The following is a 17,949-nucleotide window of genomic DNA, read 5'->3' on the forward strand; positions in this document are numbered from 1 at the left end:
ATTATAAAGAATCTACAAGGCCTTGCGATAAATCGTCCAAAGTAGAGCCGTTGAAACTTGCATAGCAAGTCCAGTGAATTCTGTGTAACTTTAAATGATGGAAGAACTGACCATGGACACAATAGCTTGTATCAGTGTTTGATCCAGAAAGCACCAACTGTACTCTTGTGGCGTTAAATCAATGTAAATGACTTAGATAGTTAAGCAGTCTCAAGCTTATCAATTGATATTGACACTTCGAATGGTGATTCTCTCTGCTAACTTTTTATGATGTCTTTGCATATCCATGTTTATTTCACCTTTAATCTAAAGAATATCCTTGTTTATTTCACCTTTAATCTAAAGAATATCCTTGTTTATTTCACCTTTAATCTAAAGAATATCCTTGTTTATTTCACCTTTAATTTAAAGAATATCCTTGTTTATTTCACCTTTAATCTAAAGAATATCCTTGTTTATTTCACCTTTAATTTAAAGAATATCCTTGTTTATTTCACCTTTAATTTAAAGAATATCCTTGTTTATTTCACCTTTAATTTAAAGAATATCCTTGTTTATTTCACCTTTAATCTAAAGAATATCCTTGTTTATTTCACCTTTAATCTAAAGAATATCCTTGTTTATTTCACCTTTAATTTAAAGAATATCCTTGTTTATTTCACCTTTAATTTAAAGAATATCCTTGTTTATTTCACCTTTAATTTAAAGAATATCCTTGTTTATTTCACCTTTAATCTAAAGAATATCCTTGTTTATTTCACCTTTAATTTAAAGAATATCCTTGTTTATTTCACCTTTAATCTAAAGAATATCCTTGTTTATTTCACCTTTAATCTAAAGAATATCCTTGTTTATTTCACCTTTAATTTAAAGAATATCCTTGTTTATTTCACCTTTAATTTAAAGAATATCCTTGTTTATTTCACCTTTCTAAAGAATATCCTTGTTTATTTCACCTTTAATTTAAAGAATATCCTTGTTTATTTCACCTTTAATCTAAAGAATATCCTTGTTTATTTCACCTTTAATTTAAAGAATATCCTTGTTTATTTCACCTTTAATTTAAAGAATATCCTTGTTTATTTCACCTTTAATCTAAAGAATATCCTTGTTTATTTCACCTTTAATCTAAAGAATATCCTTGTTTATTTCACCTTTAATCTAAAGAATATCCTTGTTTATTTCACCTTTAATCTAAAGAATATCCTTGTTTATTTCACCTTTAATCTAAAGAATATCCTTGTTTATTTCACCTTTAATCTAAAGAATATCCTTGTTTATTTCACCTTTAATCTAAAGAATATCCTTGCCGTTAGATTAGCTGCAGTCTATTACTGGAACAGGATTTAAGAGACAACAGTATACTACAAAACTGAATAAACAGCCATTCAAACGATCCATTGATTGTTTCGTGTAATTTATATCAGCACATTTCAAATGAACTTCTCCTATAGTATATATATAAAGTATTCCATGCAGACCTAATTAGATATAATATATAATATTTCACCTTCTTAGCATAAGATTTACTAACGTTCTCGTCAATTTCTCTTTACTCTCTCTCTCTCTCTCTCTCTCTCTCTCTCTCTCTCTCTCTCTCTCTCTCTCTCTCTCTCTCTCTCTCTCTCTCTCTCTCTCTCTCTCTCCTCTCCTCTCCTCTCCTCTCCTCTCCTCTCCTCTCCTCCAGGTCTGATGATCCCAGTGTTCTGTGTGGTAGAGCAGGCAGGGCCTGACGGAGGGATGCAGCGTGAACGAGAGCGTGAGGAGCTGGAGAGGAAGGAGGGACACAGAGAGGAGCATGCTGAGTTTGTCCTGGTCAGGAAAGATATCCTCTTCAACCAGCTGGTGGAGACAGCCCTGCTGGCCCTGGGGTACTCCCACAGCTCAGCAGCTCAGGCCCATGGTGAGTACTGTAGCCTACACACTGACCCACAGTCAGACTACTGTATCAACGAAGCAACAGCCATAAAGATTCTACCTGGTACTGAGTTAGAGCTATAACTGATAAAGGGCCTGTTAGCAATACAGCTGAAAATGCAAACAGTTCTCCCACATACACACACCTGGTACAGAGTTAGCGCCACTGCAATCTGGCAATGCACAACGTCAGTCCCATACTGTAGGCTTACTTTACACTTAAAGTTATCACCTTGGAACATGGTGTATTTTCAACTGATTTATGACCAGCTCTAAACGGATGAACTGGTACTGAGTTCCAGCTTTGGCACTGCTGTATTCCAACTGATCTAGGACCAGTTCACACACCGATCTAGGACAAGGCCAGCTACACAAAGAGTTATAGAGCACACAGCAATAATTGACTGTGAGGGACACTAGTCAGACGATACACTGACTGTTATGGTGTTTTGTGCTCTCAGGGTAGGACTAAGTAAAGAATGCTTGAAAAACACAACTAAAGAACAGACAGTCTGAGAAACTCATTAAACACAGAACAAAGAGTTGAAAAATAATGAGTCTAGTTCCTCCAAGAGGCAAAAAGACTATGTGTGTGACTAAATGTATCTAAGTACATGCACATGCTTTATTGTGTGCGTTGTGTATGTGTGGGAATGTTTATGTGTGAGAGGTCTAGGGGAGGAACATAATAATGGTGGAATTTATTGTTGCACACATGGTTGTCATCTCCAGGAGGACAGTGATGTTTACTTGTGTTCACTAAAGTATGCAGCACATTCTAACTGCAGGGAGTTGCTTCACGTTGATATATGGTAACAATAGACACAACCAGTCAACTGAGATACATTGACTTCAACTGAAATGGTGTGTGAATAATGGCTCTGTGAATAATGGCGTGTGAATAATGGCTCTGTGAATAATGGCGTGTGAATAATGGCTCTGTGAATAATGGCATGTGAATAATGGCGTGTGAATAATGGCGTGTGAATAATGGCGTGTGAATAATGGCGTGTGAATAATGGCGTGTGAATAATGGCGTGTGAATAATGGCGTGTGAATAATGGCGTGTGAATAATGGCGTGTGAATAATGGCGTGTGAATAAAGGCGTGTGAATAATGGCGTGTGAATAATGGCGTGTGAATAATGGCGTGTGAATAATGGCGTGTGAATAATGGCGTGTGAATAATGGCGTGTGAATAATGGCGTGTGAATAATGTGGTGTGAATAATGGCGTGTGAATAATGGCGTGTGAATAATGGCGTGTGAATAATGGCGTGTGAATAATGGCGTGTGAATAATGGCGTGTGAATAATGTGGTGTGAATAATGGCGTGTGAATAATGTGGTGTGAATAATGGCGTGTGAATAATGGCGTGTGAATAATGGCGTGTGAATAATGGCGTGTGAATAATGTGGTGTGAATAATGGCGTGTGAATAATGGCGTGTGAATAATGGCGTGTACGAAGACACTCCATATTACTCTGTCCTTTTGTTAATTTGATTCTTAGGGGCTATTCATGGCGGTAGGCAATAACTGAACTGCCGCCCCTGTGTGTCAGAAAAATACCAACTTTTTGTTGTGTTGCTGGTATGTAGTATTTATTGCTGTATAATTGCTATCCAACAAAATAAGTCATTAAAATGATCACTGTCATGGCGCCAGCTTTTTTCACCAGACAAGTAATGTGTCATCTGGAGAGGCTCTGATTTCAAGTATCATGTCATTTATAGTTTGAACCAACAAATCTCATGTCGTGTGACACACGTGAGAGACCTCACTTCATACACTACACCCACACATCATAACAGATAGACTGGCACTGCACAGGTAATCCCTGTTTACTGGCTCAAGGTCAACAACCCTTATCACTGTCTGAATGAACTCCTTTCTTCTCTGCTTTCCGTCACTTTCCTCTCTGCCAAACTACCTGAAACACACTGTACTGCACTGTACTCTGTACCCACCGTACCCGTATGCTCTACATGAACTCTTCTTCTCTTATTTTCTCTTCTCTCTGCTTTATTCTGCCATACCACCTGAACCACAGACTCTGTACTCTGTACTCTGTACCCCTACGTACTTACTGTCCCCTACATGACTCATCTTGGGCTGAAAATACTACATTCATTATCAGAGGCGTCATGCCCAAGGGGGGCACAGGGGCAAGTGCCCCCTCAGATTTGTCCTTTTTTTAATGATAATGTTGTTGTTGTTTCTCATAATACTACTAGCCACCTAGCAATTGTATGAAGTTGGTATTTATCTAGCCCAGATAGGTTCCTAATCGCCTAACCTCATAACTAGCTACCAAAAAGCCATTTCAGGCTATCAATCAAATTAGAATAGCTAGCTACCAGATGAGCTAAATGCCCTTTTATGATCACTTAGAGGCAAGCAACAATGAAGCATGTATGAGAGCACCAGCTGTTCCGGATGACTGTGTGATCACGCTCTCCGTAGCCGAGGTGAGCAAGACCTTTAAACAGGTCAACATTAACAAAGCCGCAGGGTCAGACGGATTACCAGGACGTGTACTCAAAGCATGCGCGGGCCAACTGGGAAGTGTCTTCACTGACATTTTCAACCTCTCCCTGACCGAGTCTGTAATACCTACATGTTTCAAGCAGACCACCATAGTCCCTGTGCCCAAGGAAGCAAAGGTAACCTGCCTAAATTGTTACCGCTTTTTAGCACTGACGTTGGTAGCCATGAAATGCTTTGAAAGGCTGGTCATGGCTCACATCAAAACCATCATCCCGGGAACCCTAGACCCACTCCAATTTGCATACCGCCCCAACAGATCCACAGATAACGCAATCTCAATTGCACTCTACACTGTCCTTTCCCACCTGGACAAAAGGAACACCTATGTAAGAATGCTGTTTATACAGCTCAGCGTTCAACACCATAGTGCTCACAAATCTCATCACTAAGCTAAGGATACTGGGACTAAACACCTCCCTGTGCAACTGGATCCTGGACTTCCTGACGGGCCGCCCCGCAGGTGGTAAGGGTGGCAACAACACATGTGCCACGCTGATCCTCAAAACTTGGGCCCCTCAGGGGTGTGTGCTTAGTCCCCTCTTTAACTCCCTGTTCACCCATGACTGCGTGGCCAAGCACGACTCCAACACCATCATTAAGTTTGCTGACGACAAAACAGTGTTAGGCCTGATCACCGACAACGATGAGACAGCCTATAGTGAGGAACATCTCCCTTAATGTGAGCAAGACAAAGGAGCTGATCTTGGAGTACAGGAAAATGCAGGGCGGTAAGAACAGGCCCCAATTAACATGGACGGGGCTGTAGTGGAGCATGTCAAGAGTTTCAAGTTCCTTGGTGTCCACATCACCAACGAACTATCATGGTCCAAACACACCAAGACAGTTGTGAAGAGGGCACGACAACACCTTTTCCCCCTCAGGAGACTGAAAAGATTTGGCATGGGTCCCCAGATCCTCAAAGTTCTACAGCTGACCGGTTGCATAATCTCCTGGTATGGCAACTGCTCGGCATCTGACCGTAAGGTGCTACAGAGGGTAGTGCGTACGGCCCAGTACATCACTGTGGCCAAGCTTCCTGCCATCCAGGACCTATATACTAGGGGGTAACAGAGAGAGGTCCCAAAAATTGTCAAAGACTCCAGTCACCCAAGTCATAGACTGTTCTCTCTGCTACTGCATGGCAAACGGGACCAAAATGCTCCTTAACAGTTTCTAACGCCAAGCCGTAAGACTGCTGAACAATTAGTTATATGGCCAACCGGACTACTTCCATTAACCCCCCCCTTGCTGTTTATTATCTATGCATCATCACTTTACCCCTACCTACATGTACAGATTACTATTATTTTTTAAACTAAATGTACTGAATAAGACTCACATTCCTTTCAATCTGTTACACAGATTTTAGCAGAGAAGTGTATTTAGTTTATAAAAATAACCACCCATCAGGAGGATACAGACAGGTCAAGAGGTATGCTTAGATATACTGTACATCTTTTTTATATAGAGGTAAGCATATGGATTATGGCTCTAGATTGCAGGAAAAAGCTGTTTCAGGGGTTCAAAATTCTCCAACTTCACCAACCCCCAGCCATACGCACTTATTTTGTGCACTCTCAGATTTTTGGTGCATAACGCCCCTGTTTATTATGACTTTGACAATTCTAAAAGACAATGTTCAGATTGTGGTCCTTCTGTAGCTCAGTTGGTAGAGCATGGCGCTTGTAACGCCAGGGTAGTGGGTTCGATCCCCAGGACCACCCATACATAGAATGTATGCACACATGACTGTAATTCTCTTTGGATAAAAGCGTCTGCTAAATAGCATATATTATTATATTATTATTATATATTATTGTTCAGAGGGTTCCGAGTTGTTCAGCCCTGAATAAGGACATTTTACTAACAGTAAGCAATTACTTTTATTTTCTATTCAAACTATATTTTTACTGTATTTATTGTCTGAAGGCACTGAGGTGAACGTGAGTACCGTCTCCACCCAAAGCCACAGTTGGTCAAAGGGAGGTATTTTCCATTTTATGATATTCTTTGAATTGTTTAGATAATAGATACTGTAGGCAAATAGACAGAATTAAACTATTTTATTAGTCTGTTGATATATTTTTGGTGTCGTAGTTTTAACAACAACAATCAATAATCAGACTATTACTGAGAATTACAGCTAAGATCTTACATATATACCGAGTGTACAAAAAGAACACCTTCCTAATATTGAGTTGCACCCTTTCAGCCCTCAGCACAGCCTCAATCTGTCAGGACATGGACTACAAGTTGTCGAAAGCATTCCACAAGGATGCTGGCCCATGTTGACTCCAATGCTTCCCACAGTGGCTGGTGAACCATTTTTGATACACATGGGAAAGTGTTGAGCAGGAAACACCCAGCAGTGTTGCAGTTCTTAACACACTCAAACCGGTGCACCAAGCACCTACTACTATACCCTGTTCAAAGGCACTTCAATCGTTTGTCTTGCCAATTCACTCTCTGAATGGCACACATACACAATCCATATCTCTATTGTCTCAAGGTGCTATACTGATTGAAGTGGATTTAACAGGTGACATCAGTAAGGGATCATAGCTTTCAGCTGGATTCCCCTGGTCAGTCCATGTCATGGAAAGAGCAGGTGTTCCTAATGTTTTGTACACTCAGTGTATATTGTCCCTATTAAATCTCTTAAGAAAAGGGTCTTAACTGGCCTGGGCAGTAAAAGCATTTGCCATAGTATGCAGAATGTCATTACCAGCTAGTAGTTGTATGTGTAGCCTAGCCGTGTATGCCAAGTATCAGGGGAGGTCTGTCTCGTCAGTCACAGTGGTCCCCTGTCCACATCAATACAGTCCTCCCAAAAACATCCAGGCTGTTCAAAGCCATGTAGACTAAACCAGACATCACAAATCAAATTTGATTGGTCGCATACACATTTTTCAGATGTTATCACAGGTGCAGCTAAATGCTTATGCGTCTAGCTCCAACAGTGCAGTGATACCTAAAAATGCAAAACAATACACACAAATCCACAAAATAAAAAGAAAGGAATGAAGAAATATCAGAATGAGCAATTTCAGAGTCTGGAATCTAAGTATGAAAAGTATATGATGGTGTGTATTGACAGTATGGACAGTATATGATGGTGTGTATAGACAGTATGGACAGTATATGATGGTGTGTATTGACAGTATGGACAGTATATGATGGTGTGTATAGACAGTATATGATGGTGTCTATTGACAGTATGGACAGTATATGATGGTGTGTATAGACAGTATATGATGGTGTGTATTGACAGTATGGACAGTATATGATGGTGTGTATTGACAGTATGGACAGTATATGACGGTGTGTATAGACAGTATATGATGGTGTGTATAGACAGTATGGGCAGTATATGATGGTGTGTATAGACAGTATGGACAGTATATGATGGTGTGTATTGACAGTATGGACAGTATATGATGGTGTGTATAGACAGTATGGACAGTATATTATGGTTTGTATTGACAGTATGGACAGTATATGATGGTGTGTATAGACAGTATATGATGGTGTCTATTGACAGTATGGACAGTATATGATGGTGTGTATAGACAGTATATGATGGTGTGTATTGACAGTATGGACAGTATATGATGGTGTGTATTGACAGTATGGACAGTATATGACGGTGTGTATAGACAGTATATGATGGTGTGTATAGACAGTATGGGCAGTATATGATGGTGTGTATAGACAGTATGGACAGTATATGATGGTGTGTATTGACAGTATGGACAGTATATGATGGTGTGTATAGACAGTATGGACAGTATATTATGGTTTGTATTGACAGTATGGACAGTATATGATGGTGTGTGTACAGACAGTATATGATGGTGTGTATTGACAGTATGGACAGTATATGATGGTGTGTGTACAGACAGTATATGATGGTGTGTATAGACAGTATGGACAGTATATGATGGTGTGTATAGACAGTATGGACAGTATATGATGGTGTGTATAGACAGTATGGACAGTATATGATGGTGTGTATAGACAGTATAGACAGTATATGATGGTTTGTGTACAGACAGTATATGATGGTGTGTATAGACAGTATGGACAGTATATGATGGTGTGTATAGACAGTATGGACAGTATATGATGGTTTGTATAGACAGTATGGACAGTATATGATGGTGTGTATAGACAGTATGGACAGTATATGATGGTGTGTATAGACAGTATGGACAGTATATGATGGTGTGTATATAGACAGTATGGACAGTATATGATGGTGTGTACAGACAGTATATGATGGTGTGTATAGACAGTATGGACAGTATATGATGGTGTGTATAGACAGTATGGACAGTATATGATGGTTTGTATAGACAGTATATGATGGTGTGTATAGACAGTATATGATGGTGTGTACAGACAGTATATGATGGTGTGTATAGACAGTATGGACAGTATATGATGGTTTGTATTGACAGTATGGACAGTATATGATGGTGTGTATAGACAGTATGGGCAGTATATGATGGTGTGCATAGACAGTATGGACAGTATATGATGGTGTGTATAGACAGTATGGACAGTATATGATGGTGTGTATAGACAGTATGGACAGTATATGATGGTGTGTATAGACAGTATGGACAGTATATGATGGTGTGTATAGACAGTATATACTGGTGTGTATAGACAGTATATGATGGTGTGTATAGACAGTATATGATGGTATGTATAGACCGTATGGACAGTATATGAATAGAAAAGGTGTGTACAGCAGTAGTTATATAGGATGAACCATGACTAGAATACAGTATACACATATAAAGTGGGTAAAACAGTATGTAAACATTATTAAAGTGACCAGTGTCACCAGCAGCACCTTACAAACGGCTACAGCAGCAACAACATCATCATCATCAGTAACACTCCTCGGACACACAGTTCAACACATAGTCCGGCTGAATAAGTAGAGGAGGTCAACATCATCATCATCAGTAACACTCCTCAGACACACAGTTCAACACATAGTCAGGCTGAATAAGTAGAGGAGGACAACATCATCATCATCAGTAACACTCCTCAGACACACAGGTCAACACATAGTCAGGCTGAATAAGTAGAGGAGGACAACATCATCATCATCAGTAACACTCCTCGGACACACAGGTCAACACATAGTCAGGCTGAATAAGTAGAGGAGGTCAACATCATCATCATCAGTAACACTCCTCAGACACACAGTTCAACACATAGTCAGGCTGAATAAGTAGAGGAGGACAACATCATCATCATCAGTAACACTCCTCAGACACACAGTTCAACACATAGTCAGGCTGAATAAGTAGAGGAGGACAACATCATCATCATCAGTAACACTCCTCAGACACACAGTTCAACACATAGTCAGGCTGAATAAGTAGAGGAGGACAACATCATCATCATCAGTAACACTCCTCAGACACACAGTTCAACACATAGTCAGGCTGAATAAGTAGAGGAGGACAACATCATCATCATCAGTAACACTCCTTGGACACACAGGTCAACACATAGTCAGGCTGAATAAGTAGAGGAGGTCAACATCATCATCATCAGTAACACTCCTCAGACACACAGTTCAACACATAGTCAGGCTGAATAAGTAGAGGGACAACAAATAATATATCTGCTCTTCATGCCCACACACACACACACACACACACACACACACACACACACACACACACACACACACACACACACACACACACACACACACACACACACACACACACACACACACACACACACACACACACACACACACACACACACACACACACACACACACACACACACACACACACACACACAGTTGCATGCTCTGACATAAAAACACACGCAAATACCAACTCACACACACACACACACACGACCCCCTCCCCCTTCCCTACTCTTCCTCAAAAATACTTTTGTTTTTTAAAATAAGCATTTATGTTAAATGAATAATTTCTGGCTTAAATTATACATTTTTTCCTCTGCGGTCACCAACCAAAATTACACAGAGTCTTGGCTATTTTCTCCCTGTTTGAATTGTGTCCTGCATACTTGTGTCCCAGCGGTGTATTTAAATTCTCTCCCAGCACCACGGCCTTTCTTTAATTAGATCCAGTTAGTAATTAACTGGTGCATATTGTTTATTTCAGTTATAAGGGTCTGAAGGCTTTTATAGAATGGAAGGGGCAGACCTGTACTTTAAGGCTTCAGACAGTTAACAGTGGCCGGTTGGCCAGCCACGCTCTAGGCCTCAGAGAGGAGAGTACATTGTCGCTGTGCTGCCACGTTACAGGGTCAGAGAGCTATACAGGACAAACGTTTTGAGTTTGGTTTTGTTTAGTGGATGTACAGATGACTCTAGACCTATTGTGAAATATGAGTCCTGTCACTCACAGTTTTGGTAGACATTGCCCCTAGCCACAGATCTAGGATCAGATTACTTTGAATCATTACCTGGCTCCTAACCTCAACCATTCGACACATAAATAAATATCTGACCTTGTATCAGTGGTTAGGGGTAACTTCTTCCTTCTCTTTCACACATCCCTGTTCCAGTCATATATAAAACATGTTGTGGTGACTTACAGAACATAACAGTATTGGCAGAATGTCTTCCTTCACCCTCACTGATTGTCCACTTTGTCTTTGGATCCCAGGAAGAGTAGCTGCTGCCTTGGCCGCAGCTAATGGGGATCCCTAATAGATACAAATTCTTACCAGATAGACAGATGAATATGAGCGCTAGGTTTGGTTATGATGATATGAAGTAGAACGGCTGTGTGAGTCATGCATGTGGGGTTTCCCCTGGGGGGGGGTACGAGAACTGGAACCAGCATGGAATGAGGAGCCCTTCGTGTGTAGCTAGCCTGCTGCATCGCTTAAGCCTTGTTCCATAGGTCAGTGTGTGTGTCTCTCTCTCTGTCTGTCTGTTTGACTGTCGTTGTCTCTCTGTCTGTCTGCGTGTGTGTGTGATTCTGTCGCTGCGTGTGTGTGATTCTGTCTGTGTGTGTGTCTGTGTGTGTGATTCTGTCGCTGCTGTGTGTGTGTGTGTGTGTGTGATTCTGTCACTGTGCGTGTGTCTGTGTGTGTGATTCTGTCGCTGTGTGTGTGTCTGTGTGTGTGTGTGTGTGTGTGTGTGATTCTGTCGCTGTGTATGTGTCTGTGTGTGATTCTGTCGCTGTGTGTGTGTCTGTGTGTGTGTGTTTGTGTGATTCTGTCGCTGTGTATGTGTCTGTGTGTGATTCTGTCGCTGTGTGTGTGTCTGTGTGTGTGTGTTTGTGTGATTCTGTCGCTGTGTATGTGTCTGTGTGTGTGTGATTCTGTCGCTGTGTGTGTCTGTGTGTGCGTGTGTAGGCACATACGTGTTTCTGTGTGTCTGTGAGTAAGAGCCAATTTATGATAATACCAAAATGTGGTCAGAGGCGCATATGGATGGTGTGACGCAATTGCGAAGCGTCCGGAGGCACGCAGAGGCCAAATTGATCTCAGTACCACGTCGCTGGGCGCCTTTCAAATGTTATAACAATGGGGAAGGCTCTGTATAACTCGCATTGACATGATTGGTTGACGGTTGGTGAGAGCTGGAGGTCTTGTATAAATACAAACTCACCTCTTTGACAACTTCCTTCACAACAACTCAATGCTGCTTGGCAAAGTGCAAAAAGTATGAATGTCCAGACTTCTGCAGAGGCCATATCACCGTAAATGCTGCACGGCCAATGAAGACTGCGGATTGACCATGCAGCGCCTTTAAGAGAGAGAGAGAGAAAAGGAGAAGGAAAGAGGACAAGCCTGTGTGTGTTTGTGTGGATGGGCACATATTGGCACAAGCCAAGCCACCAGTTGGCCACATGAAGGGACGTCTTTGGGAGGCGGAATTTTTATGTGGAAACGGGAACAATGATTTTTATTTTAAAAAATATGGACATGAAGCAGGAGCCATATAACAAGGGGCCAAAACTGATTCATTAATAATGAATTCACCACTGCTATGCGTGTGTATACATACTTGTGCACTTTAAAATGCATGCCAAACAAAAAAACATTGATTTCAAAGTTTAACAAACCATGCAACTCTATACTCAAGGACTACTTTTAAGAATTTACACCAAACATTTGACAAAAACAGTGCAGATGCGAAGTTTGGTAACAGAATTTCCGTAAAATATCCCTGTTATTTGTGACCACATTTTCCAAAAACTCTGTTAAATATCCACTCTGACTTAAGATTCAAAGATGTCTGCAGAGAGAATGGGGGGCCAGCTATGACATGACACCTTCACTTAAACAAATATATATATTTTGGTTGTTGAACTACAGTAAGTGAAGTGGATTTACACCCGGTAACAGAATTGGGTTAAGGTTAGGGTCATGGGTCCCTGATCTGTCCTATACATAAATGAATAATATTAATGTTATTTTCTTCATGGGGATATATCCTAAATAGGTACACAAAGGTAGAAATATACACAAAACTCCACTGTCCTCAGGCCCCCTAGCAAGCCGGCCTATAACCTCCACTGTTCTCCGGCCACCTAGCTAGCCGGCCTATACCCTCCACTGTCCTCTGACCCCCTAGCTAGCCGGCCTATACCCTCCACTGTTCTATGACCCCCTAGCTAGCCGGCCTATACCCTCCACTGTTCTATGACCCCCTAGCCAGCCGGCCTATACCCTCCACTGTTCTATGACCCCCTAGCTAGCCGGCCTATACCCTCCACTGTTCTCCGGCTACCTAGCTAGCCGGCCTATACCCTCCACTGTTCTCCGGCCCCCTAGCTAGCTGGCCTATACCCTCCACTGTCCTCGGACCCCCTAGCTAGCCGGCCTATACCCTCCACTGTTCTCCGGCCCCCTAGCTAGCTGGCCTATACCCTCCACTGTCCTCGGACCCCCTAGCTAGCCGGCCTATACCCTCCACTGTCCTCAGGCCCCCTAGCTAGCCGGCCTATACCCTCCACTGTCCTCAGACCCCCTAGCTAGCCGGCCTATACCCTCCACTGTCCTCTGACCCCCTAGCTAGCCGGCCTATACCCTCCACTGTCCTCAGACCCCCTAGCTAGCCGGCCTATACCCTCCACTGTCCTCGGACCCCCTAGCTAGCTGGCCTATACCCTCCACTGTCCTCCGCCCCCCTAGCTAGCTGGCCTATACCCTCCACTGTCCTCCGGCTCCCTAGCTAGCCGGCCTATACCATCTCCACTGTCCTCCGGGGGTGGGGTGACCCCCTAGCCAGCCGGCTCCGGAAGGTGGTGATTGACTACCCTCCACTGTCCTCTGACCCCTGGGCTAGCTAGCCGGCCTATACCCTCCACTGTCCTCGGACCCCCTAGCTAGCTGGCCTATACCCTCCACTGTCCTCTGACCCCCAAGCTAGCTGGCCTATACCCTCCACTGTCCTCTGACCCCCAAGCTAGCTGGCCTATACCCTCCACTGTCCTCCGCCCCCCTAGCTAGCCGGCCTATACCCTCCACTGTCCTCCGGCCCCCTAGCTAGCCGGCCTATACCCTCCACTGTCCTCCGACCCCCTAGCTAGCCGGCCTATACCCTCCACTGTCCTCCGGCTCCCTAGCTAGCCGGCCTATACCCTCCACTGTCCTCCGACCCCCTAGCCAGCCGGCCTATACCCTCCACTACACAATGTGACACACAATGAGGAAAGCAGATCAGCTCTCCCAAATCAAAGCTAACCGAGCTATATAAACAGAAAGCACTCAGAGAGAGAAGAGGGAAAATGATCTGAGAGGAGGGGGATGAAGGAGGGCAATTCTACACAAATTGTCTTCATCTGTCTCCATAGCTTTTCCTCACTAATTCAGTATCTCGGCAAAATATCTATCCACAGATACACAGTTAGTAGTGGAAGAAACAGCAGAGTTCCTTGCCTTCCTCTCTGGGAATGAAGGATTGGATCACGTAACCCATCTTTAGTACAGGGCACAGACTAACTATTGTTGAAAGAATAGGACGTAAAAGTGTTTTGCAGTGTTATGGTTGGGCAATGTCCCATTGTCTCCACCACGTCTGTGTTTTTAAAAAGCAATACAGTACTGCTTCTCTGGATGCACAACACGGAAGCTGTTTGACTATTAGATTGGGTTGTGTGCATCCACACACACATATATATATAATATATATATGTGTGTGTGTGTGTGTGTGTGTGTGTGTGTGTCTGTGAGAGGGAGAGATATCTATCAGGCCCCGTCTGGCTCTGATTTAGAGGATAGTAATGCGATTAGCATTGTTTAGTTTTCACAGCTCCAGTCAGCAAGAGTCTCAGGGAAGGCCCTGTGTGTGTTCATGTTTACAGTATTATTGTTCTGTTATTTATACCTAAGAGGTCCAGATCTTACGCAGTTATTCCCCTTCTCCTTTTTCCACACTCATTGGCTCTGTATGTAGATCATTGGCGTGAGTTGTAGATGGACATTTATTTGTAAGGCTTTCATACAAAGCTAAAGAACACCCACAAACTACAGGGAACCGTAGTGTGTAGTGTAGTGGTAAGTGAAGAGAGGAAAACGCATTAGAAATACAGACATTATGTATCTCTTTATTCTCTGCTCCAACTCTCAATGTGACTAATGACAGCCATGAGCAACATCAGACACTTTGTCTCTGAGGCAATATAGTGGTGAATTATACAGCAGTTTTTAGTGTTTTAAGGCTGGGCTGTAACAAAAGCCTGCACCACTCAATTAGTGGTAGCAGGGGTTGGGGTATCTCTCCCAACCCTGACAAACCTGTTCTATAGAATAGTTACCTCGTATTACCCTGCCCAACCCATCCCACCTCTCCCTCATACAATGAGAGCCACTTTTACAGCGTTCAATTTAGGTTGATCAAACAACCATTGACCTGTTTTATTGCAGGTATTACTGAGTGTGTTGACGTGTTGCCCCAGCCTTCTATACACTGTCACTGTCTTGTCTTGTCTGTCTGCTGTGTGGACGTCTTCTGCCCGGTGTGTGTGTGTGTGTGTGTGTGTGTTAATGTTAATGGGGCTAGCTCATTGGGTGTCTCTTCCATAGTTGATAAGGTTCTAATAGATAAGGCTCTATCTGCTGTGCAGCCTCAAAGGAACTGGTCCGCTGGGAGAGAGAGACCTTCACACACACACACACACACACACACACACACACACACACACACACACACACACACACACACACACACACACACACACACACACACACACACACACACACACACACACACACACACACACACACACACACACACACACACACACACACACACACACACACACACACACACACACACACACACACACACACACACCTGGACAGATATCCATTGGCACGTAAACACAAACACAGACAGCAAACCCACATGTTCACACACTCAGACAGACAGACAGATAGGGAGTCATGCGCCAACTGGCACTTTGTTAGCAACCCTCGAATTGCAAACACTTTGTTCTCCCTGCAAAGCCATATTTTCTGTAGGTGCATACTGCCCACGCACACACGCACACACACACAAACACACATATTCTCTGATCCTCTCTATTTCATGGAGGTTTTATTCTGGGCAGTGTTACCAGGGGTTAAGTACTGTGGTGATGATGTCATGGAACAATATAATGATGTTGGGGGTTAATTAAGTTTACCTCTCCCTATTACTGTGTGTGTTTTTGAGCGGAGGGAGCTGATATTATTTGTGTCTCACTAATCATCTCTCTCTCTCTTTCTCTCTCTTTCTCTCTCTCTCTCTCTCTCTCTCTCTCTCTCTCGCTCTCTCTCTCTCTCGCTATCTCTCTCTCTCTCTCTCTCTCTCTCTCTCTCTCTCTCTCTCTCTCTCTCTATCTCTCTCTCGCTATCTATCTCTCTCTCTCTCTCTCTCTCTCCCTCTATCTCTCTCTCTCTCTCTCTCTCTCCTCTCTCTCTCTCTCTCTCTCTCTCTCTCTCTCTCTCTCTCTCTCTCTCTCTCTCTCTCTCTCTCTCTCTCTCTCAGGCATCATCAAGGTGGGTCATTGGAACCCTCTGCCCATCCACTTCCTATCAGATGCTCCTGAAGCCACGGTGGCTGATATGTTGCTGGATGTCTATCACATGGTCACCCTCCGCATTCAGCTACAGAGGTGTGTGTGTGTGTGTGTGTGCGCGCATGTGTTACTTGCTGTTCAGGGGTGAGGAGGAAAATGTGGTGGGCAAATATAGCTTTAGCTACACAGACTATAAACTTACAGTGACAGAATTTATTGAAAGGCTTTGTATTTCCTTGTATTTCCACTGTTTAGATTGATTTTGGAGAAACTACAACATTCCAACTCTTGGAATAATGTTGGAGTATTTCAATGTTATTAAATCAGACAGAGTTCCTTTGGGTGACTGATGTCATCTTGGCATTTTCTACATTTTCACTATAGGCCTCTGTAGTTCAACAGTTTACTGTTGTGGAGTATTAGGTTTAAAATCTAAATTGGGAACGATCCAAGGAGCCAGCTAGCCCAGATCCCAACATCAGAGATTGATTTATTATCTGCATTTTTCTCCAAGAGAGCTTTCATGTCAGTAACTTGCACTTTTCCAAAGAATCAGTGAACATGGCCCTGATAGCCAGATAAACAGAGATGGATAGACTCCAGATGATTGGAATGTGGTCCTTATTGTGTTGTCGCATACTATCCAGCTTTGTTTACATCTGTCTCCATGATGATGGTATTGCCTGACATGTATAGTATTGCCATGGTGATGAGAGGAAGCCCATTGGCCGGCAGTGGGAGAAGATGGATTTTGGCCGACATTCTGCAAAAATTCTCATCAAAGAAACATTTGATCTCAATAAAGTCTTCTGTTCCCCAAACCTTGCCAAAGTTTTTTTTAAATGGCGTTGTTTAGAAGGAGTGCAAGGGCGAATTTAGTTATTGCACACTCTCACTTCACAGAGAAGATGTTGTCTAACATGCTAGAACCTGCCAATAGGATCTCGCTAGCTCGTGCTTGGATCTCCCCACTATGATTCATTTGCTCCCATTGGAAACAACAGGCTGTGGTCTATCTTGGGTTAGTTATAAAAAATCTTCGGTATTGCCCTTAGCGACTGATGTGAGTTGAGGCAAATAAATGGGTGGTTTGTGGAATAGTACAATATCTGGATAGGACAGTGTAGACCAATTCCCTAGTTATTGACTAAATAGATCTGACTTCAAGAATTCAGTCACTATGATGCAGTGATGAACTTACACAAGGCTGGTGCAACCTAACCTTGTTAAACCAGACTGAAAACAGCATTCAGTATAGATTAGCCAGGCTACGTGCAACCAGCCCCAGGACAGGAAATAGGAAGTGACTGACTTTTTTATGGTTCTGTAGCTTTGCCAAGCTGGAGGACCTTCCGTCAGAGCAGTGGAACCACGCCACGGTGAGGAACGCCCTCAAGGAGCTTCTCAAGGAGATGAACCAAAGCACACTGGCCAAGGAGTGCCCCCTCTCACAGGTGATA

The 17,949-nt window shown here is 42.9% G+C and overlaps 1 protein-coding gene across 1 annotated transcript in view; it reads left to right on the forward strand.

The window, feature by feature from the left end:
• The window catches only part of LOC124043970 (DNA-binding protein SATB2-like), an 85,710-nt gene that overhangs the window by 44,597 nt on the left and 23,164 nt on the right, over positions 1–17,949 (forward strand). Inside the window, 3 exon segments of the mRNA XM_046363164.1 lie at positions 1,688–1,903; positions 16,459–16,585; positions 17,820–17,943. Coding sequence (XP_046219120.1) covers positions 1,688–1,903; positions 16,459–16,585; positions 17,820–17,943 — 467 coding nt within the window.

The sequence above is a fragment of the Oncorhynchus gorbuscha genome, linkage group LG09 (assembly GCF_021184085.1).
Source record: "Oncorhynchus gorbuscha isolate QuinsamMale2020 ecotype Even-year linkage group LG09, OgorEven_v1.0, whole genome shotgun sequence".
Classification (NCBI taxonomy): domain Eukaryota; kingdom Metazoa; phylum Chordata; class Actinopteri; order Salmoniformes; family Salmonidae; genus Oncorhynchus; species Oncorhynchus gorbuscha.